We start from the raw sequence: 23808 nt of genomic DNA on the forward strand, positions 1-23808 counted from the left end.
TTTGGAGATCTCGTGTTCCTTAACCTCTTTGACACCTTAGAGACTAGAACACCTGTCTGATGCTACCGTATCCATAAAAATCTAACAGGTTGAAGATAGAAGCACTTTCTCTTGGATTGCTTGGCTCTTACTCACATCTGTTCTCATTTCCAAAACATTTGCCACACTAGCAACCTTCTCGACTTATTAAGTCAACAAAACTATAATAATGTAGGAACGCTTCTTTCCCTTCTTTTTGATGACAAAAATAAAATATTGAAGAGTCTCAGTTAATCTCTTACTTTTTAAGGTATGATAGACCACATTGGTCTTAGTGATGTTTATCATCATCACCAATAATATTGAAATGTTTTATTTATGACTTACATTGAAATATTTTACTCATTTTTCTTATTAAAAGTAATTGAATTTTTTTTGTTTTCAATTACTCATTCTCTTTATATATATCAAGTGGATATAAAATTGTTTTATTTATGGTTAACATTGAAATATTTTATTTATAGTCAACATTAAATATACAAGTATGTATGAAGTTGATATTGAAATATATTTATTAACGTGGATATTCAAATATTTTATTTATGATTTGCATTGAAATATTTTTAAACTGTAAAATATGCATCTTCATATAGGAAAGTGAAAATTTTATATATATATATATATATATATATATAATTGTTTTCTTTTTAATATAAAATTATGTTACTTAATATAGACATTTAAATATTTTATTTATGGTTGAGAGTGATGTTTTTTTTAAAGAAGGAATTCCATGATCTTTCATTCATTCATAAATATATATATTACAACAAAGTAGATCTATCTTTGCCTAGATGTAAAAACTTGAAATTTTTTTTTGCATATTTAGAATTTGGGAGCTCTCTTAGACTGTCGATAGATTTAGGGTATATATATATATATATATCATAATGAACATGGAAATACTTGCACATCTCCTTCATTTTAAAACACCCCAAAAATATTTTAATCATAAATTTTGTTTTATTATTTTCGATTGCTTTATATAATTTATGCATATAGCGCACATTGAAATATTTTACTTAATATTTTTGTTTTTTACTTTTTCTATCTATTCCCTCTCATTATTATACACATTAAAATATTTTTTCTATTATAAATATTTTTAAATGCACATCTCTCTTATACTGGGAAATGGAAAGCATATCCATGAAACATAATCTCTTTCCTTGCATATCCATGAAACAAAATCCCTTTCCCTTCTCTCTCCCCCTACCCCCCAACACACATATTTTTAATAAATATATTTTTAAATGCTTCACATCAACTCCATATAAGATAATAACATGTAAGCCGTCATACTTTGAAATAAAACACAACTATCCATAATATAAGAAATGTCTCTCTCTCTCTCTCTCTATATATATGGTGCATATTCGAATATTTTATTTATGGCTTACATTAAAATTTTATTTTTATTAATATTTTTAAAATATCATATTTCAACTCCATCTTAAGAATTTAATGAATTACATATCTCCCCTAAAGTAAGAAATATAAAGTAATTACCTTTCTAACATGAATATTTAAATATTTGATTCAAAATTCCCAAATTAAGAAGCACAAGAAATTTTACTCTTGGAATTGAAGAGTGCTTGTATTTTTTTTACTATCATTTTTTTAAAATATAAAATCGTGTGTGTGTATATATATATTATCTTTTAAATACTACATGTCAATTGTATATTGATCACGAAACAAATTACATATCTCCTTCATAGTTCATTAAAACTAATTAAATATGTACATTTTTTTTTTGTAAGCAGATAGGGGCATTTTACAGCGCAATATGAAAGAGATGTACTTATTTTATTATTCAACTTGGAGTTGACGTGTGTTATTTTCAAAATAAAAATAAAATATTCACTAAATAAAAAAACGATGTTGGTTATAATAAAAAAACATAATTAAGAATTATAGTTGATTTTTTTTGTAATAAAAGTCTTCCATTAAGAAAAGATTATAGTGTTGATATCATTATTTTAAAAAATAATACTAGCCTTACTCTTACCACATTTGTTGGCTGGTATGAAATGACCCATAATTCGACAAAAAAAGGAAGAGATTGTGTCTCCCAAAAAAAATATTATAGACGTGTTTCCCAAAAACAAAATATTATAGTCTTGGAGTACCAGAGAGAGTCTATACCAGCTAAAGGATGAAACCATTCTAGGATGCTGAAAAGGTTACAAGAGTAGGATTTTCCAGTTTGGTGCCAAGGGGGATGGAAGCTTGAATTCACATTGGATGTGCTTTTACATATGAGTCAGGTGAGCATCTAAGCTATCAAGATTGTCCTGTATTTGCCATTAGTTGTATTGGATGTCATTGAGAAGGAAATTATATTATTTATGTCCTCGTGTTTTTCTTTCAAAATACACCCCAAATGAGTCTTTAGTTCCCAATGAAAAGTAACAATATGTAAGTATTGGTTTCTCCAACCCTTGGAATTCCCTGGGTCAGGGAGCTAGTGAGAAACTTCATCAATAAGGTTTGATCCAAGAAAGCCTATTTATCCCAACGAACCTGCCTTTCTAGCCGATGAGTTTCTTCCGGAGTACTGGGCAAAGGTCATTGCCTGGTAAGACACAACTGCTCCCTGGGCTAGAGTCTCATCATGAGACCTGCTAGTTTTCCCATGATCATCATTCCCACAATGGATTGGTCCTCGCCAGTGAGGCATAATGATTTACACTAACAACAAAACACAACAGAATGCTCATGGTTGTAAAAACAATTCTTTGACTGTCACAGCAAAGACGTTCCTTTGTGCATATACAATAGAAAATGGAAACTAAAAAGAACATGTTTCTCTCCCCCTTCACTGCACCAGAAGACCACAACAAACCAAACTACATTGACATTGCAATGAAAGGGAAATGAGAGGCAACATGAAAGCCAAAAAAAAGAACACAAAAATATAATACCGAGACAATAATGTTGGGTGGATTTCAACCCAAAAGAAGGATCCAAATCCAAACATGCCTAAATTCTTAAAATCAAAATAGTCGGAATAAACCCACTATTCACCATTGGTGATTGCATAAAGAGTCAGGTGTTCATAATTACCTTGTCCTGGTGCCGAGGGAGAATTGAAACAAGGTCTATCTACAAACTAGATCCTAGGACTTTCACTTCATCTCTACACCTTTCCAAAGCAGACACTGCCTTGAGAGTCTGGGCCAACCTCCAAAGTCCATTCTTATTGTCCTCAGCCTAAACCCCGATATAGGGAGCTTCAAAAGACAAAAGGAAACCAGTAACACATGGAATGGACTACTGATAGAGTTTGGCAAGCCTTATCCATCAAAAAATTTCTAGATCTGTCCCCCTCTCCCTTATCCTCACATCATTTGAATAGCTTAAACCCAGGCTCGCAAGGGCATAAAAATGCCCCTTGTGTACCATAAAATCAACATACATAATACAAAGAGTTGTTGTGCATCGGGGAAACTGCGAAGGAAGGTGCTAGAACCCAACCATCCATCCAACCTGATATGAAACGATTCACATGTATCTTGAGATTCAGTGGGGTAGTAAGCACCCCCCATGTCCAATGGAATTTGGTCTTCCACCCTCATTGGGGCATTTGGTTAGTTTTGATTAAGAGCATTATAAAACAACAATAATTTTGTGTCTATGTGTAGTAAATAATTGATGATATTATGATCCAGGTGGATATTGGTGGACACCCACCTATTCCACCTAAACCTCTAGTTGGTTTCATCCATTTCCTTGATTATAGCAGTATTTACTATTTTTAGCAGTTTTTCGGGTCTAGAACATCTGGAGTTGTTTTGACCCCCCTAAACGACGTTTTTTTTAGGTCCACAGTAGGCCCATATCCATAGGTAAGGTATTATGACAAATCATGTAGTACTTAGAGAGATATTTCCAACGAGGTATCATACGTGCCAAACAAAGATAATATGAACAAATTATGAACCCAGGAAGTTGGATTCGCAACTAACCCCAACGGGGTCCACAAACTCTTGGTGTTTCATCTCCCGGGGTTAGGGTTTTCCCTTGTTGTTCAATAATAAAAAGGCCCTTGAGCCTCATTGTAATATAATTCAAAGGCATGTAGCCGCCACATCTCTTCTCAGAGATAAGCTACCATTGCCCGAGCTAGTTTATTTCCATTCTGTATGTAAGCTTATTTCAGTTCTTTGATATTAATGAAATGAAGTTTTATTTTTGCTGCATATTTGTGTTTATGTTTATATCTATATTTTTTTGCGTTCTTGCATAAGTTCGGATGAGTGGTATCAGAGCAGTCTGTTCTTTCTATGTTTTTCTTTGCATGTCCCCAAAGAGGTCAGGGTATAAGGAGTTAGGGCTCGAACTGGTTGAACCTTTAAAAGACCAACCTCATAAACCCCAACAACCTCCCATGATAGAGGAAAAGAAAGATGAGGGGGCAGGATATACTTTCAAGAATCAAAATATTTCTCAAGGAAGCCCTCGAGCGACAGAGGAATGTGATGATGGATAACTTTGCCTAGATCCTTCGGTGGCTACCCATAGGCAACACATCTTCATCCAACAGCCACTCTGGAGGCACCACTCTTTTGAATGTACAAGTTAACTTTGAAATTCCCATATTTAAAGGCAAGATAGATGCTGACGTTGTAAATAGATGGTTAAATCTGTTGGAAGGATATTTTCCGATTCATGACTTTTCAAATCGAGAAAATATTACTTTTACACTCCTCAAAGCTGCCCCCCATGTTAAGGACTGGTGGGAAATGTACTGTGAACAAAGGGACAAGAGGGAATCCTCACTGTTTTTAGTCGCACCCACTTGGAATTATTTCCGAGACGCCAACAAGGAACATTATTACCCTGTTGGGAGCTATGAAGATAAATACATAAAGTGGACCATGCCGTGACAGGGAAGGGAACAAGATGTGCCACATTTCACAAATATTTTCCATACCCTTCGCACGAAGTCAGGTATCAAGAATTCTGAGCGGAATTTGGTACTTAAGTACCGTGACTATCTACAAAAGTACATCCAGGATGAAATGGAGTTCCTGGACATCTCCTCGCTTGGCAACGCCAATCGATACACTGTCAAAATCAAGCAAAAATTTAAATAGAAGAAGCGAGACTTTGGATTTGTGAATCTAAAGCAAGGGAAAGGCACCCCAAACCGCATAATATATGAAAAAGTCAAGTCGAGGTGACCTAGGACAACTCGCCAAAGCTGCAAGAAAATAACAACAACACAAAGACAAAGAAGGACACAATGAAATTGTGTGTTCCATAAGATTCCCACTCACAACACAAGTGAGTGTCTAGCTAAGCAGTCACTAGTGGCTAAGCTAAAGGTTTCCGAATCAGAGGCATGTTCCGACTCTGAGTCAGAAAGAAATAAGCGGAATGACAAAGGGAAGAATATTATTGATGCAGAGCCTAGTGCCACCATTGCCACCACCAAGATCCAAAAGGTTAAGCCCGAAGATCCATAGGAGGGGAAGCGACTCTTCTACTCATAGACGTGGGTGAAGGGATCTCTGCTACAGTTCATTATCGACAGTGGAACCCAAAAGAACCTCATTTCAGCAGAGGTCGTGAAGCAGGTGGGCCTACCGACCACACCACACCCGTAACCGTATACCATCGGGTGGATTCACCAAGGGCGAGATCTTTGCGTCAGCCAACATTGTCACCTTCCCTACAACATCAAGCCCTTCACAGATGAGGTATTGTGTGATGTTGCTCCTCTTGAAGTTTGTGGTGTATTATTAGGCCAATCATACTTGTTGAAGCATAATGCTATGTATGAGTCTAGGCCTCACACTATCATTATTTCTTTGGGCAATAAGTTATACAGGATACAGGAGGTAGCACCGCCTACCGCCACCTCTTTGATCTTTTTGAAGTAATGTAGTAAGATCATTTCCCAAACTAGGAAGTTTGTCTTATTTATGGTTCACCCTCAGGGCAAGAAGAAGATTATGGCCACATCCATGGCCTACAAACAAGGCTCCCCCTCATGGCAACAACAGATGGACCAGGTTGTGGAAGAGTACAGGGACATGTTCACCTCACCTACAGGGGTACCTCTACACTACCAGGGCACGTCGCTACCCAACGGACTAATCTACCGATGCTATGTTCTAGAGAATGATGAAATTAAGGGGCAAATTCAGGAGCTGTTATAAAAATGGCACATCAGGCCAAGTTCATCACCTTGTGGAAGCGCAATCATGTTGGTACAGAAGAAAGATGGCACCTGGAGACTCTGTATTGACTATCAGGCGCTGAATAAGATCACTATCTGGAATAGGTATCCAATCCCATGGATTGATGACCTTCTGGACTAGCTCAAGGGGGCCAAATATTTCAGCAAGATTGACTTGAAGTCTGAGTACCACTAGGTACCAATTGAACCCTCTGATGTGTGGAAGACTGCTTTCAAATCTAAGGAGGGCCTTTTCGAATGGCTAGTCATGCTTTCGGGTTGACGAATGCCCCCGCAACCTTCATGCAGATGATGGATGAAATATTGCGGCCCTTTACCATCCCGTTCGTGGTAGTTTACATGGATAACATCCTGATCTTCAACCGGAGTTGGGAAGAGCACATACACCATATTCGACAAGTCCTCCAAACCCTGCGACAGCATAAATTGTGTGCCAATTTGGAACAATGCACTTTTGGTATAACCCAGGTTCAATATCTGGGGTACATCATTAATGAGAGGGGTGTGCATGTGGACCCAGCCAAGATATAAGTCATCCGAGATTAGCAAATCTTAACTACTCTAACAGAGCTCTGCAACTTTCTGGGCCTTGCCGATTTCTATCGCAGGTTCGTGTTGGGATTCTCTCATATCACTTGGTCTTTGAGTCATGTCACCAAGGGAGGAGTGAAAGAAAAGTTCTTTTGGTCTGAATCCCAAGAGAAGGTGTTTGTAGAGTTAAAGCATCGCCTCTGCTATGCGCCAGTGCTCACATTAACATACCTACAACAATCATTTGAAAGTGAGACAGACATTTCTGGCTATGCTATTGGTGTAGTTCTCACCCAACAGGGGCATCCGGTGGCATATCACAGTGAGACACTTTCAAATACAGTTCGAAAGTATCCCACTTATGACAAAGAGACTTTCAGATACAGTCCGAAAGTATCCCGGTTATGAAAAAGAGATGTATTCTATTATGCAGGCTTGTTGACAATGGAAGCATTACATTTTGGGGAAGGAAATGGCCATCCACCTAGACCATTGACCCCTGCGGTTCATACAGTCACAAGGGAAGTTGTAGAATGATCACCATAAGAAATGGTCCACATATCTGCAACAATTCCATTTGAACATCAAGTACAAGAAGGGCAACACCAATAATGTTCCACACTGTCTTAGTCAACCACTAGTCATGGCGATGATTATTGTGCTCAGCGCTTGTGGACATGAGACTTCGGGGTGGTTGCATCTTTACAAGAGTGATCCTGAATTCAGCAACACCCACCAGATGCTCCTGGAAGGCAAGAAAGTTCCATATTTTCACCTCTAGGGCACACTGTTATGCCACATGGGGCACATTTGTGTTCCTACAAGTGAGCGTGCCAAGATGATTTGGGAGGCACACTACAATAAGATCACAAGACACTTCATAGTAGAGAACAAAATGGCAGTGCTAAATAAGTATTTTTATTGGCTGAACCTTCGATGTGATGTGGGGAAGTACATTAGATCCTGCACTTCCTGCGCCATTTCCAAACCAAAAATCAAGAAGCAAGGCCTATATACTCCTTTGCCTACACCTAGTCAAACTTTGGAGTACATCTCCATGGATTACATGTCAGACCTTCCTTCTACTAAGCATGACAACAACTGTATGTTCGTGGTCGTCGAAAAATTCTCTAAGATGGCTATTCCAACGGCCTGCAAGAAGAGTATCACAACAAAATCCACTGCTAAGCTCTTCTTTGAATGAGTGTGGGTGCATTTTGGGATCCCATAGTCCATCATCTCAGATCAGGAGAACAAATTCTTAAGTACATTTTGGTCAAGCCTATGGTCGATGCTCCATACCAAGCTCACTAAGTCCACAACCTTCCAGCCCCAAAATGATAGCAAAACAACGGTTGTCAACAGGATGATCATGCAAATTTTGTGCTTGTACAACTCGAAGCATCCACACGCATGGGATGAAATGCTTCCCTATGTCCAACACAACTATAATAAAACTCTCCATAACTCCACCAGCCACAACCCTCTTCAGGTGGGGTTGGGATTCCAACCACTATGTCCCATTGATGAGGTCATACCATTTGCAGCTACTCAAGCAGATTCGGCTCATGTCCAGTCCGAAGCTGATCGGGCTAACAACTTCATTGCGTGCATTCAACACATCCTCCAACAGGTCCATGACATATTGGACAAAGCTAATGCTAAGTACAAGCAATGTCATGATCAACATCGTGTTGAAAATGCAACAAGATGATGGAGCTCAGTGGAAAGGAGTCGCCTTCACTAAGTGGGCCCACAGGCTATTTTTTGCGCAAAGTCTATTTTTAGACATATGGATCATGGTCTATGAGTTGCAGGATGTTATTTGTGGATGATTGGTTATGTTGGTAAAAATAGATTGACTTCTATTTTTAGACATATGGGCGGATTCTATTTTTATACTGCCAAGCTAAAAATAGAACAGTCGAATATTATTAGCTCATAATAATATTTGGACTATAAACATTATCTTATCCTCTTGGAGCACTTCAGTTTGAGCTACAGATGTGGCACATGCAGTTGTCAGAAGGAAATACGCTTTTCTTGTGAGTTAGTTGAGCTATTGCATGTAGGACTTCAGTTAGAACTCATGTGGTTGAGTTTGGTGGAGTTGATGGAGTTGTGTTCAGTTTGACTTGGTTGAACTAGTTGTATTTAGTCTAACTGCAAAATACACTAGTGATGAGTGATGTGAATTAATTATTAATTAATTCACTAATTATTAACTCATAAATCAACTAAAGAATACATCAGTTAACTCAGTGCATGGACAGTTTAGTGGAGACAGGTGTTAGAGGTTGAGATTGCTATCAGTTGTGACTATAGTTGTGCATGAGATCTTGCACAATCAATGGGATTGAGTAATGCCAATGAGGATTGCGTGGTTCAACCAAGGAAATACGAGTTTTCTTCAGCCATTCATCATTATTCTCTTGCAGGATTGCGCAGTGGAGGCAGGCAAACAGTGGAGAAGATTTGAGGCATCAGATCTGAGCTAGTTTGTGTGTAACAGGTGGAGATAGTACTGAGTACTTGTGAGGAGTATTGTAATATGTATTGTTACATGTTCTCTATCATTATAATATACAGATAGTGTGGGGTTTTCAGCTGTATGCTTTCCCCGGGTTACATACTGTGTTAATGTGTGCATGCGATTGATGTTTCATTGTTTTTGATGCTGCTAAATTGATGATCAACGTAGAGGAGATTATGTATTGTGCATGTATTCCGCAATATTGTATAATCGGGATAATCTCTGTGAATAAGTGTTTAATTATTCAAAATTTCTACACATCGAGTGCCACATAAGTTCAAGGTGGGCGACGAAGTTTGGTTACATTTGGAGAAGGAGCGCTTCGCTGGGCCCCACCACAAGCTTCACCCACTCCGATATGGGACATACATCATCAACAAAGCTATAGGGGACAATGCCTTCAAGATCAAAATTCCATCGTTCCTTAGTCTGGACCCAGTATTCAATGTGGACCGGTTGCGACCATACTTTCCTCCATTACTGGACACATCTGACGTCGAGGAGTAGTTGAGACCAACAGAACTCAACCCAAGATGCATTGAGCAGGACACAACGTACAAGATCACGGAAACAGATTAAAAACGCTTGCCAATAGAGGATCCAACTATATCAAGTTGTCAAAGCAGGCCAACTCCTTCACCTGGGCAAGTGGTTCACTAGGGACCAAGTTTAACAGAAATTTCCTCACCTCATGGAGGCTTTGCACGCAATGGGGACCATTTCTTCCTAAGGGGGGGGAGTGATATAGGTGAATGTTGGTGGCCACCTGCCTATTCCACCTAGACCTCCAGTCGGTTTCATTTGTTTCCTTGATTATAGCAACATTTATTATTTTTAGCAGTTTTTCGGGTCCTGAACCTTCAGAGCTATTCTGACCCCATAAATGACTTTCTTTAAGGTATGCAGCATGCCCATAGCCATCAATAGGGGCTTGCAACAAATCCTGTAGTACTCGGAGAGATATTTCCAATGAGGTATCGTATGCACCAAACAAAGATAATATGACCAAGATACAACCCCAGGAAGTTAGTTGCCCAACTAACCCCAACAGGGCCCACAAACTCTTGGTGTTTCATCTCTTGGAGTTATGGTTTTGGTTGTTTAGGGTTTTCCCTTGTTGTTCAATAATAAAAAGGCCCTTGAGCCTCATTGTAACACACTTCATAGACATGTAGCCATCACATCTCTTCTTAGAGATAAGCTACCATCACCTAAGCTAGTTTATTTCCATTCTATATGTAAGCATATTTCAGTTCTTTGATATTAATGAAATGAAGTTTTATTTCTACTGCATCTCCGTGTTTATGTTTATATATGTATTTTTTTGCATTCCTGTATAAGTCTGGATCATATTACAACCTACTATAGATATTATAACCCAATATGAAGGATATATGTAATCACTTTAGCGGTTAACATAGAGTTAAATACAAATCTTCAATATCTATATTAAGTAACATTATTTATGACAACTTCATATATATATATATATATATAGATAAAGTAATTGAAAGTAAAAAAAAATATATTATACTTTCACTTTCCAAATGCAACCCTTAAGCAAAATATTTGAATGTCCATGCTAACTAATATTGGAGTAAAATATTTGAATTTTCATGTTAACTGATATACTTGGGTATCAACTTCTTTGCATAGATAGGGGCACTCTACAACCCAATATGAGAGATGTTTAATTAGTTTGGTGTTCCTTTTAAAATAAAAATAAAATATGCACTGAACCAACGTAAATCCTTCTTAAGTTCGGATTTGTCAAGCTAAGAGAAGAATAAAATATTTTGATGTGCAAACCTTTCCTCAAGTTTTGCACTCAAAGAGAGATTTACATTTTAAGAGATTTGATCCCTCTTGATATTGATTTATTTTCAATTGCTTTATATAATATATATATATAAGTGACATTAACATATTTTATTTATGTTCCACATTGAAATGCTTTTTTGTTTTATATATATATATAAACTATTCTCTATCTATATAGTTGAGGTTGAAGTACTTTATTTGAAATATTTTACTTAATGTTTGTCTTTAAATATTTTAATTGTGGCCCACATTGGAAGATTTTTTAAACATGCACTTTGAATGAGTTATACATTCCTCTTTTTTTTTTTTTTTCGAAGGTGGCAAAACCTATCAAACTCAGGTGTCAAACCAACAAGTAATTATACATTCCTCTTATCAACAAGTAATTGATTTTTTTTTTTTTTTAAATTACTTTCTCTTTCTATATATGGTATAAAAATATTTATTAAATTAGGTATTGAAATATCCTATTAATGGTCAACATTAAATATATAAATATATATGAAGTTGATGTTAAAATATATTTGTTAACATGAATATTCAAATATTTCATACAATAATCATTGATATTACAAACCAATATGAAGGAGATGTGTAATTCAAGTGATACATGGTGTACACATACACATACAAAAAGAAGTTAAAGTAAGATCTATCAAGTGCAAAGAGGGATCAGATCTCTCGAGGTGTAAATTTGTCTTCAAGTTTTGCAATGTAAAAGATGTTTGCACTTCCAGAGTGTAAATCTGCCTTCAAGTTTTGCAATGTAAAAGAGGTTTGCACTTCCAAAGATTTGATCCCCTGAGGCTCTTAATAAATCCAAAGTTAGGATCTATATATATATATATATATATAATTTAATCCCCTGAGGTGTTTAATAATCCAAAGTTAAGATATATATATTTCAGTGTTCACCTTAAATAAAATAATTTTATATCAACTTGATATATATGGAGATAGCTTGAGGCAATCATTTATTTAAAAATATATTAATAACAAAAAGAAATATTTTAATGTGAACAATGTGGGCCATAAATATAATATTTCAATGTCTATATTAAATAAAGTATTCCAATGTCAACTATGTATAAAATAATTGAAAATAAAATATTCCAATGACCATGTTGAATAAAATATTTCAATGTCAAACTATTTATATATTATAGAAAGTATTTGATTTTTTTTTTTGTTATGGTCAAAATATTTTGTGTAAGTGTATTTTCTAATTTTGTTTGAAATGCACTATTTCAAGTTTAAGCTGTGTAATTACACCATTGGAGTGCCCCATAGGATTTTAAAATCTTGAATCTATTTATGCATTAAAAATGCAATTTAAACAATGAAGAATTATATGTTTGGAACAATTTATAATAGTGTTGCTCAAAATGAAGGAAATGCATAATTCATTTCCTTTCCATGTTAACATGGAGTTGATACATGGTACACACATACAATCTAGATCCATATTAATTAGTTCGAGGTGCAAATCTCCTTTTATAGTGTAAAATTTGAGGAAATGTTTATTTATTACAGTGGACATTGTTTTTTATTTAATGAGTGAATATTTTATTTTTACTTTAAAATAGACGTGTCATCTCCATGTTGATTATGAAAGGAATTGCATATCTCCCTCATATTGGGTTGATCTCCATGTTGCACATGAAAGGAATTGCACATCTCCCTCATAGTGTGTTGTAGAATGTGTCTCTTAGCTCAATCAATAATGTTTTTGATTAAAACTAGCCAATAAGTATATTGTTTTTGTATTTTACTATCGTTGTCATTCTTTTTTATTTAGTGAATATTTTATTTTTATTCTAAAAGAAACACGTGCCAACCCCAGAATGAGTACGAAAGGAATTATACATCTGCATTATATTGGGTTGTTGAATTCACTGATCTACACAATAACATTTAATTAAAACTAATCAATATGTCTATATTTTATATTTGATTCTAGAAAGTGATTGGTAAAACTAGAGATAAAATTTGATTCTCTTGAAGAATTGTAATATTTACCTTAAAAACCTTTGAATTACCTAATGCCATGAACACCATTTTTAATGGCCCTATAGAGAGTGATATTTTTTCCTTAGAAGACATTGATTTGGGGTTAAGGTCACTAATGGTAAAGCTAAAGATATTGAAGACTACCAAGTCGAAATTTTTAAAATGGGTGGGTCTATCCTCATACCTCACATACACATGCTTTTCAATTTGGTAGTGAAGCAATGCTTCCGTAAGCCTTGGATGCAGAGCCCTATTGTGCATATCTTTAAAAGTGGGGATAAAAGCACACCCTCTAATTACAGGACCATTATGCTTAGCCACATCTTAGCCAAGCTATACAAACTTGTTTTAGAAAAGAAAATTAGCCTTTGGCTTGAAATCCATGGTAAAGGAGTTAAATGCTAAGTTGGGTTTAAGAGACATCATATAATTGTGGACCATCTTGTTACTCTTAGGATAATTAGTGAGGGATGTTGTAGCAATAAACATGATATTTTATGTTGTTTTGTTGACTTTGGAAAATAATTTGACACCATTCGTGGGACAATGCTACGAAAGAGGCTAGAATAAATAATGGTTCCTCTCAAGTTGAATGTTGCTTTGACAAAGTTGTATAAGAATGTTGTTGCTAAGCTTAGGACCACTAAGGGTTGGCTAAAAGAAATTAATTACAATATCAGAGTCAAGAAAGGGTGTTCCTTAGCCCCTATCCTTTTTAGAATATACATTGATAAGCTAGAAGAATGTTTGGAGGAGGTAGGTTATGTTGGCCCCATGCTCACTAGTATAGTCATAACTATTCTCTTTTATGTTAATGATATTGTTCTTTTGATTAGGAGTCATTATGATCTTGGAAAGCAACTAAGAACCCTCCAAGGATTTTTCTCCAAGACGGGTGTGATTGTTAATGCCGAAAAAACTAAAGTCATGATAATTAAATCCAAAAAGATCACCTATGATACTTTCATTTATGACAACAACTACTTGAAGGAAGTTCCTTCACACAAGTAGCAGGGAATCAATAGTGATCATAAGCTCAGTTGGAATTATAATATTGAGAAAAGGACAAATGGAAGTTGAATAAGTCGATAGATCTTTGGACATGGGAAGAAAAAACTCCTCTTGAAGAGGGATCATATCATGTGTTATAGCACTAAATGTATGCTTGAATAATAAGTTGTACAACAACCTTGGGGAATACAACTTGCCTATGGCTGGGATTTACAACTTGGAACAAACACTCTTGTGTTCATGCACTAAAATGTTGGCTCCTTCACCAGGTCTCAGTACCATCAACTCCATCTATGTTCTCACATCCATGCAGTTACATGACCTTTCTCTCACTACCCATGCTTTTGAGTACCTTTCTATTGTGCCTCCATTGTGCTCTTTTCACTTTGACCTAACCTTCCAACATCATCTGCACTCGCTAGATCCATGCAATCTCTCATTGGCCTAGGCCTCAAATCTAATTTTAAACAAATCCATCCACCATTGAGTAACTTGTCAGTTGTCAGCATCAGCCAATGCCATCCACTATTGAACATGCCATGAAGCCCAACCACAACTAATCTTCTTGACTTGCTTTTTTATCGACAACATATGTTCCAACACCCTCTTTAACTAGTGGAGCCACTTTAATGACTATCAAATCCGAGGGACGTTGCTTCCCACACATGTAGACACAAAAACACCCCTTTGCACTAAACCAAAAGTGTCAATCACAATGTTGTCCAAACATAAGGAACAATGCTTATGTTCAGCTTCGTCCTTGATCTACACTCACACAACCATCCTAGCCTTCTTCTTATTGCCACACTCCTTCAGATCACTTGATAGCTTTGATACCAGTTGTTATAAAAAGGGTGAGATAAATAAAATATAATGGCACACAAATAAACAAAAATCATGGCAAAATCATAGGGCTACACTCATGGAGAAATGGACACGCCCTTTGATGATATACCATGCTCTCACAATGACCCAAAGGCATCTTAAGATGGATTCCATCATGCCTTAAATAAACTACATAACATGAGAATACCATGGGTTATCAAAACCTCTAGCCCCTAAATTGCTAATGGCAAATTGGCTTTATGACTGATTCAAGTTTACCTAACTACCCAACATTCTAGTGCTGCTCCATTTTAAGATGGATTCCACAATGCCTTAAATAGATTACATAACATGGGGATGACTACATAACATGAAAATACCATGGACAAAACCATGAGTTACCAAAACCTCTAACGCTAAGTTGCAAATGACAAATTGACTTTATGACTGATGTTGGGTATACGACCAAATAGTCCCACATTGACTAGAAGTGGAGAGGATCATGGGTATATAAGGATGGACAAATATCTCCATTGGTATGAGGCCTTTTGGGGTAAGTCCAAAAAGCAAATCCATGAGGGCTTAGGCCCAAAGTGGACAATATCATACCATTGTGGAGATATGTGGTGTCCAGAATTCTAACAATTGGTATCAGAGCCATGCCCCGAAGTTAGCCAAGTGGATGAATCCTCGGAATGTTGAACGAAGGTGGTGGGCCCCAGTAATATCACGATGGGATCCGTGGATGAGCTCGGTTAGACAGGCGGTGTGCTCCGGATTCTTCATGGACGTGTCCTGGCCCCAACACGGTGAAGAGGAGTTGACCTGGGATATAGCAAGCTCTCGAGGTAGGTGGTGCTCCATGTAAGGCGTGTGCTTCCAACGCATTGGAGCAGAGAATCCTGGTTGGTAGAGAGTGGACGGATGGATAATCGTTTGAGGGGAGGCTCGATGGTCCTTTGTTCGAGGGGAGGATTGTTGGGTATACGACCAAATAGTCCCACATTGACTAGAAGTGGGGAGGATCATGGGTATATAAGGATGGACAAATATCTCCATTGGTATGAGGCCTTTTGGGGTAAGTCCAAAAAGCAAATCCATGAGGGCTTAGGCCCAAAGTGGACAATATCATACCATTGTGGAGATATGTGGTGTCCAGAATTCTAACAACTGATTCTATGTCCATTTTAACAAAGTAAAATACATTTTAACCTTTTAAAAAATTCCTTATTAGTTCTAGAAAAGAATGAAAACAAATCCCAGCCTCTAAATTCAGTGTTCATGTCCGTGTTTTCAGGGTTAGTTTGGTTCAGTCCGACTCTAGCCTATGTTTTCAGGACTAGCTTTGTTTGGTCCGGGTTAAAATTTCTGTTGATACCAGATTTCAACATTCATGTTCAAATTCTCAAACCAGTTTGGAGAAATATTCAGATTCAACCTATGTTTTTCAACATTCATGTTCAAATTCTCAACCCAGTTTGGAGAAATATTCAGATTCAACCTATGTTTTCAGGATTAGTTTTGTTTGGTTAGGCTTCAACTTTTATATCAGCAGATATAGTTAAAATTTCTGTTAATACCAGATTTCAGCATTCATGTTCGAATTCTCAACCCAGTTTCGAGAAATATTCAGATTCTAGGAGAGATAAAATCTCTTAAAATCAACCCAGTTTGGAGAAGAATTCAGATTCAGAATTCTTGAATTCAGATTCAGAATTCTTTCATTTTTAACAGCAAGTTTATTGGAAAATAATATTCAGAAACTAAGGGCGGAGATGGTTTTAAAGTTTTTGAATTTTTATGTATTTTTTCAGAGTGGAGGAAAGGGTATGTAATTTTTGTTCCTTCAGATAAGTGAAGATAGAAGAGTATTTTATTTTAAAGAGAAACCTTCCATCACCCAAAGATTTTGGCGATTAGTTCTTGGAATAATCTATTTAGGTAAATGTTTGTCCAAAAACTGAGAGAAAATTCATTACAAAATTTCACAATAAAAAAACTACATACATTAACAAAATGTCCTCTAAACTATATTTAGTCCAATACACTTTTTTTTTTTCTGTTTCTCCAGATTTAAGAAGAAATATAAACGTGCCCCATTGAATTAGAAGAATACCTGATAAAAATAGCGCTTGCCTGGCTCCAGTCCCTTCATTACAGCATTATGAATATACCCTGGATCCCTCCATCCCAAACTTGTATTCGCAGGTTCATCGCACATCTCCGAGCGCGTATAGGTGACGGAATGAGCCCCTGCCACGCTGTTCAGCTCCCCCTCGCGTAACCCGTATCTGGCATAGCTCTTTATGTCATCCCTTGTCAGGAACATGACACGCATCTCATCTTGATTGGAGGTGAAGGCCAGGTGGAGCTGAGCTGGATCATTGAAATTGCGAAAACTAACGGCGTTGCTCCTCGCCAGAAAATGGGCAGTGGAGGGCAGGGGATTGTGATCCTTGTCCATCGGAGTCCTGTTAGATATCTCGGACTTGTCCCATCGAAACACACGGAACTGGTAAGGCCTTCGCATATTGATGAGAGGAAGAATCAGATAACATGACCCCTTCTCCTTCATCCAGTTTGGGCCCTTCATCCAGTTTGGGCAGAAGGAAGAGAGCAGGACATAACCTATGAAATGCTCGTTTGCGGAATCTGGAGGATTGTAAATCCCTAGCCAGTCCATGTCAGAAGTAGTGGAAGATGAATTAGCAGTCCAGGTGAGAGTGATCGTCACATTGTCTCCCGAGCGGTTCAATAATTTTGGAGAGGATTCCACAGTTAACAATCCAACCACCACCCCGATCATCAGATTCACCATCACTACAAATACAATTATCTTTGGTTCGTCGAATTTCATTCTTCCACACATCTCATCTGGTAACCAAACTTCCGAATGCAATTGAAACTACGTGGGTTACAACACATTTGTTGAGGATAGACACAGAGAGAAATCAAATCAGAGCTCGAGCTTTAAGAAGAAGCCTGTACTTGCCTGTCTGCGCAGTGGAGCACCAAATTTTTATAAATATTTTAAAATCTGTAATTAAGATAAAAATAAAATTAACAATGTTTTGTTGTCTGGGGAGCTTAAGTAGCTATGGTTGTGGCGGTTAAGTAGCTATGGCGGCGGTGGAATGAAGTTTCACTAAATCTAAAATTTTGGGTTGCTTTTCATTATAAAATGAATAATAAACCTGTAAACTCAAAATGGGAGAGTCTTACTAAATTTAAAAAAATAATAATATTTCTTTATTTTTTCACATACAAATAATAAACACTTAAAAAAGCGTAAATTTACAGCCTGCAAAAGATTATCTTCCTTCAGTATACCCAATTTGTATGGGATTTATGCATTTCTCGATCAATCATGACAGCAGTATGTGCCATGAATATGGAATATAACGTGAAAGAATATACCCAATTTGTATAGGATTTACGCATTGCTCGATCAATCGTGGCAGGGATATGCACCATATATATGGAATATAATGTGAAAGAATAATAGTATTGGTATTATTGTGGCCATATATATATGGAATATGATGTCAAAGAATAATACTATTGTTATCAGTGCGTGCTACATATATGGAATATTTTGTGAAAGAATAATAGTATTGGTATTAGTGTGTTATGTTAGTTGAATTATTTAAATTTCAGATTTACGGAAAGGTAAGAGATTATTTTTAAAATATTTTTTTTAAATGTAATTTTTTTAAGGTTAAATTTTGGATAATGGTTATCATTTTTTGAAGTTTAAGTGTGTATGGATTTTTGATTTTCTAATTCTTTTTTTTTCATTTTTGATAATAGATGATGAGCTCACTCTAATTATTGGACAATTGAGAATTTATACATTATTCAAATTTAAGTTTATGTAATCTATATTTTGATTATTTGAAAACATTTTTGGGAAAAATCATATTGGTAGATTTAAGTCAAAAACTATTTAAATCTATACATTGTTAAATTCCAAGAAACTAACAAAATCATTTTTCTAATAGAAAGAATCATATCTTTTTCATGAATATACTAACAAAGTTTTTGAATTATAAGAATCATAAGAATTTTTTTTATTTTCAATTACTTTATATAATATATTTTCATATTTGACTTTGAAATATTTAATTTATGGTCTACATTATCTACATTGATTTTTATTAATTAATATATTTTTAAATAAATATTTATGTATATATTTGATATGATTTCATCTATCTTTTTATATAGTTTATATTTAAATATTTTACTTAACATTTATATTGAAATATTTAATTTATGACTCACATTGAAATATTTTTTAAATGTGTGCTTCTTACTTTATATTAAAAATTAAATAAATTATACATTTCTATTTAAAAAAAACAATTGATTATTATTATTATTATTTTCAATTACTATATATATGATCTTTGAAATATATATATATTTTGATATTGAAATATATTAGTTAACATCAATATTCAAATATTTTTGTACAATGCAATATGAAGATGATGTGTAATTTCTTTTATATATAATTTTTTCACTAAATTATATATCTTAAGCAACATAAATAAATAAGTGAATGGACATCTATAATTCAAAGTTAAAACTATAAATAAATAAATAATTATTAATTTATTGCAAAAGAGATTATTTTACTTTATTTATTATAATAATTTTTAATATTAATTATGGATAAATATGATTTCCTTTACATTATATTTTATATAATAAAAATATATTTTCTCTTAAAAATTATAAATATTTCATTTAATAGAAAATAATAATAATAATTTGAATGTATATCAACATATCTATACCATATTTAATATTACTAAAAGTTTAGTATCATTTTTTAGTTAATTTTCTTTTATTTATACATTGTAATTATAAATATTTAACTATATAATATCGTATTTTGTTAAAATACTAATTGCATATTTTTGTTAAAATACTTTTTAATATGAAGTTACTCGTTCAATTTCCACCCATATAAATATCTAAAAAATAACCTTCGTTTGATGTACCCCGTTTGTATGAGATTTATACACTACCATATATATATGGGATATAACGTGAAAGAATATACCCAATTTGTATAGGATTTATGCATCGCTCGATCACTCCAGGAGTATGTGGCATATATATGGAATATGATGCGAAAGAATAATAGTATTGGTATTATTGTGTGCCATATTTATGGAATATGACGCGAAAGAATAATAGTATCGGTATTAGTGCGTGCCATATATATGAAACATGATGCCAAAGAATAATAGTGATGGTACTAGTGTGTTCTGTTAATAAAATTATTTAAATTTCAGATTTACAAAAGTTAGTTAAAATGTAATTTTCATTTATTAAGATTAGATTTTTTTGGAATTTTTTTATTTTATTTTATTTATACTAAATGAAATGATATTTTAAGATCTATGAGATTAAAAATAGTCTATGAGACCATTAACTTCATGTTTTTAGTTTGTTGTAATTTAATTTTTTTTCTGATTTAAATTGATGATGAGCTGGTCCAACTTTCCAACAATCCCCTCGCTAAGAAGACAATGCCAAGAAACTGATGTTAACATGTTCTCATAACTTTCTCTGATGTCTTTGGATGCATCGCATTCCAAAATGAAATGCTTTTCCCATTCCATAGCCCCAAACGTGCAAAATGTACACACACGTTCTTCCCAAGCTTCTTTAGGCATTTTCACACACACGTTCTTCCCAAGCTTCTTTAGGCATTTTCCACCATCCTGTTTCACACCGAAGTTGATGTGAGTTGGTTCTTAATTGAGCAATAAGAACCTTTGCCCTCCACTAAATGCTAGCTCCAATGAACTCTTTTTGTTGTAGATCACACTTAGGGTTGAATTCCTCAATGTAATATTTTTTCTTTCTACCCAACTCTTTTCCCCATACCTTTTTACGAAACTTCTCCATAACAAAATCCTTTAGCTCCTTGCTATTGGTGGGATAGGCCTTGAGGTAGATATTCCATTTTTGCATCCATGTGTAGTTTTGTTTCATCCATGTTTTCTTTCTTTCACTCATGCCTTCATTGAAGATAACATTAGGCCATCTACCTACTCTCACTTGCTCAATTCTTTTTAGATATCTTATCATCCGCACCATAGCAATTGCTTCAATGGGAATTGCTCCAGTTTCACTCAACATTATCTCATAAGGTACTGAACTTTTTATTTTAAACTTGCTCATGATCAAGCGTTTTTGGATTTTCACAATTTGTTTTCCAATCCCATAACTCTGCCTCTCTACATCTATTTTGAAGAGCATATAATGCTTTCCACCCTCCTAAAATTCTCTTCTTTCTGCAGTCCTCCCAATTGAGTTTGTTGTTGAAATCAATCCCAAGGTACTTGTACTCATTTACTTCTTCAAGAATGTTGTCTTCAAAGAAGAAAGTATGTTGGCTCTGCTTCCTTTTATTAGAAAAAATCATTATTTTGGTATTGCTAGTATTGACTTGCATCCCCATTGCTCTATAAAAATGCAAGGGCATATAAGTGCATTTGCAATCCATGGGCCGATTTAGAAATCAATACAATATCATCAACATATAAAAGAAGCTATATCACAAACTCCCCCAACCGAACACCATCTCCACCTTGCTAATTTACTCACTCTTCCAATTTATCAATATATAGACCAAAAAGAGTAGGGGATAGAGGGCAACCTTGCTTGACTCCAATATCACTTCTAAAGCTTTCTGAAATACCTGTTGAGGTTTTAATTTTTACTTTCACTTCTTCATAAAGTCTATGGACAACAGCTCTATAATGCACAGGAATTTCAAGTTCCATTCTACGCCACAACTTATCCCTAGGGACTATGTCAAATGCTTTTTTGAAGTAAAAAAAGCAGCAAAATACTTCTTCTTTGTCCTCCCAAACCTTTTAAACAATGTGTCTCAACGTGATGCCATGATCCACTGTAGAATGTTTCGTCCTAAAACCCGCTTGTCCTCTTGCCCTCTTTTATTTTACTTCTGCCCAATTACTAATTTTGTCTTCTACCATGTTGCCGAAAAGCTTTGCAAACAAAGGATTGATCATAATTGTTCTATAGTTGGATGGATTATTAATGTCTCCACTTTTAAAAGGGGGGCATTGCTAGGCTAGTTTTCCAGTCTCTTGGGAATCCTTGCTCAATGATGTTGTTGAATATTTCCATGATGTGCGGTGCAAGAGCATTCATTCCCCATTTTAGATACTTTGCTTGAAGTTCAACCAAGTCCTTTGCGTTTCATGTTTTCAGTTTCTTAATTCCATTCTCCACCTCCTGTAATGTGAAGAGATTTGAATTTGTGTTGATCCAAGGGGGGACTCCACCTCAGATTCTTTCTCATAGAGTTGCCTTGCATATTCAAACCATTGATTGGCTGTAATACTATTTTCAATTTGCTTCTTCCTTGGTTGCAATTCCCGCCAGAAAAGATTTGGATTATTCTTGCTTAAATATATTAATTCATATTTTTTCCTTTTTAGTATCTGCTTATATAACTTTACATTCATTTTCTCCTTTCCCGCCTTTTTCAAGGTTCTCCTTGCCATTTTTCATTCCTCATCAAACGAAGCATTTACAGGAAAACAATTTGATTCTGATTTCTTATTTTTTGATCTTTTGCACTTCCCAAGTGCACTTTGAATTACATTTGTTAACTCATGACTGTTAAAGCTTTTGAAACCAGTTTTCTCCTTCCGAATTAATCTCTCTAACATTGTCTTGAAGACAATACAATTTTCTCGTGTTAGAAGAATTTTGCCCCTTGATAGTGATTGTCGAGAGCATTGGGTTTTCCTCCTATGCTGCCTTTCTTCTAACCATGATAACCTTATATAAATTGGGTTATGGTCTAATTTTAAGTCCCAAATATGCTCTCCAATACTAACTTCGTCTATCTTTTCTATTAAGCTTTGTGAACACATCACATAGTCAACGACACTTGCCCCATTGTATGTGTTGCAAGTGAAGTTCCCAAACCTTTTCCATCTATCTAGACCATTGCAAATAATTAAGTTGAAAGCCCCACACAGTGTAAGAAACTCCTCTCCAAAATGATTGCTAACTTTGTCATCTTTTGAACACCTCACCCATTGGTGATTCTCCTCTTTAGTGAGCCAAATAGGATTGTTATTCTCTTTGCAACAAAGAATGCTAGCTTGATTATTTGTTGTTTTAGCATTGAAATCTCCCACTAAAAGAACTTCTCCCTGCTGAGAGTACACGACAATATCTTGTTTTAAAGCTGCATACGGATCCTTGTTGTCAAGCCCCTTATTTTTGTAAGTTTTTGAGACTTGAGGGGAAAAATAGCATGCTACAATTCTTATGTGATTCTCATTCTCCAATATTTTCAACCATAAATATTATTTACTAATAAAATATTTGAATTATAATTTTTTTCTAATATTATATATATACATATACACATATATATATAATTATAATTATAATTTTATCTATCTATTTATATAGTTTATATTGAAGTATTTATTTAATATTTATATTATTTATATTGAAATATTTAGTTTATGATCTATATTGAGATTTTTTTTTTTAAATGTGTATTTTTACTTGATATTAAAATTAAATAAATTACACATTGTAATTGTAATTTTTTTATTTTCAATTACTTTTTCTATATATATTAAGTTCATCATTAAAATTATATATACATAATATTGATATTCAAATATATGTACCTATAAATATATTCTATAATGTAATATGAAAATGATAGGTAATTCTTTTTATATATATGTACCCAACATAGATAAATAAACAAAATCATTTCATTTATAATTTAAACTTTAAACTATAA

At 34.8% G+C, this 23808-nt stretch overlaps 1 protein-coding gene across 1 annotated transcript in view; it reads right to left on the minus strand.

Moving 5' to 3' along the window:
- The window catches only part of LOC149185140 (putative inactive purple acid phosphatase 9), a 121081-nt gene extending 103039 nt beyond the window's left edge, over positions 1–18042 (minus strand). Inside the window, exon 1 of the mRNA XM_089417778.1 lies at positions 17098–18042. Within this exon, the coding sequence (XP_089273904.1) occupies positions 17098–17850 (753 nt within the window). The 5' untranslated portion in view covers positions 17851–18042. The remainder of the gene's footprint in view (positions 1–17097) is intronic.
- Positions 18043–23808: the final 5766 nt, after the last annotated feature.

This window comes from Pinus tabuliformis, chromosome 3_2 (genome assembly GCF_031772625.1).
Source record: "Pinus tabuliformis cultivar Carrire ecotype Pingquan chromosome 3_2, CPIR1, whole genome shotgun sequence".
Taxonomy (NCBI): Eukaryota; Viridiplantae; Streptophyta; class Pinopsida; order Pinales; family Pinaceae; genus Pinus; species Pinus tabuliformis.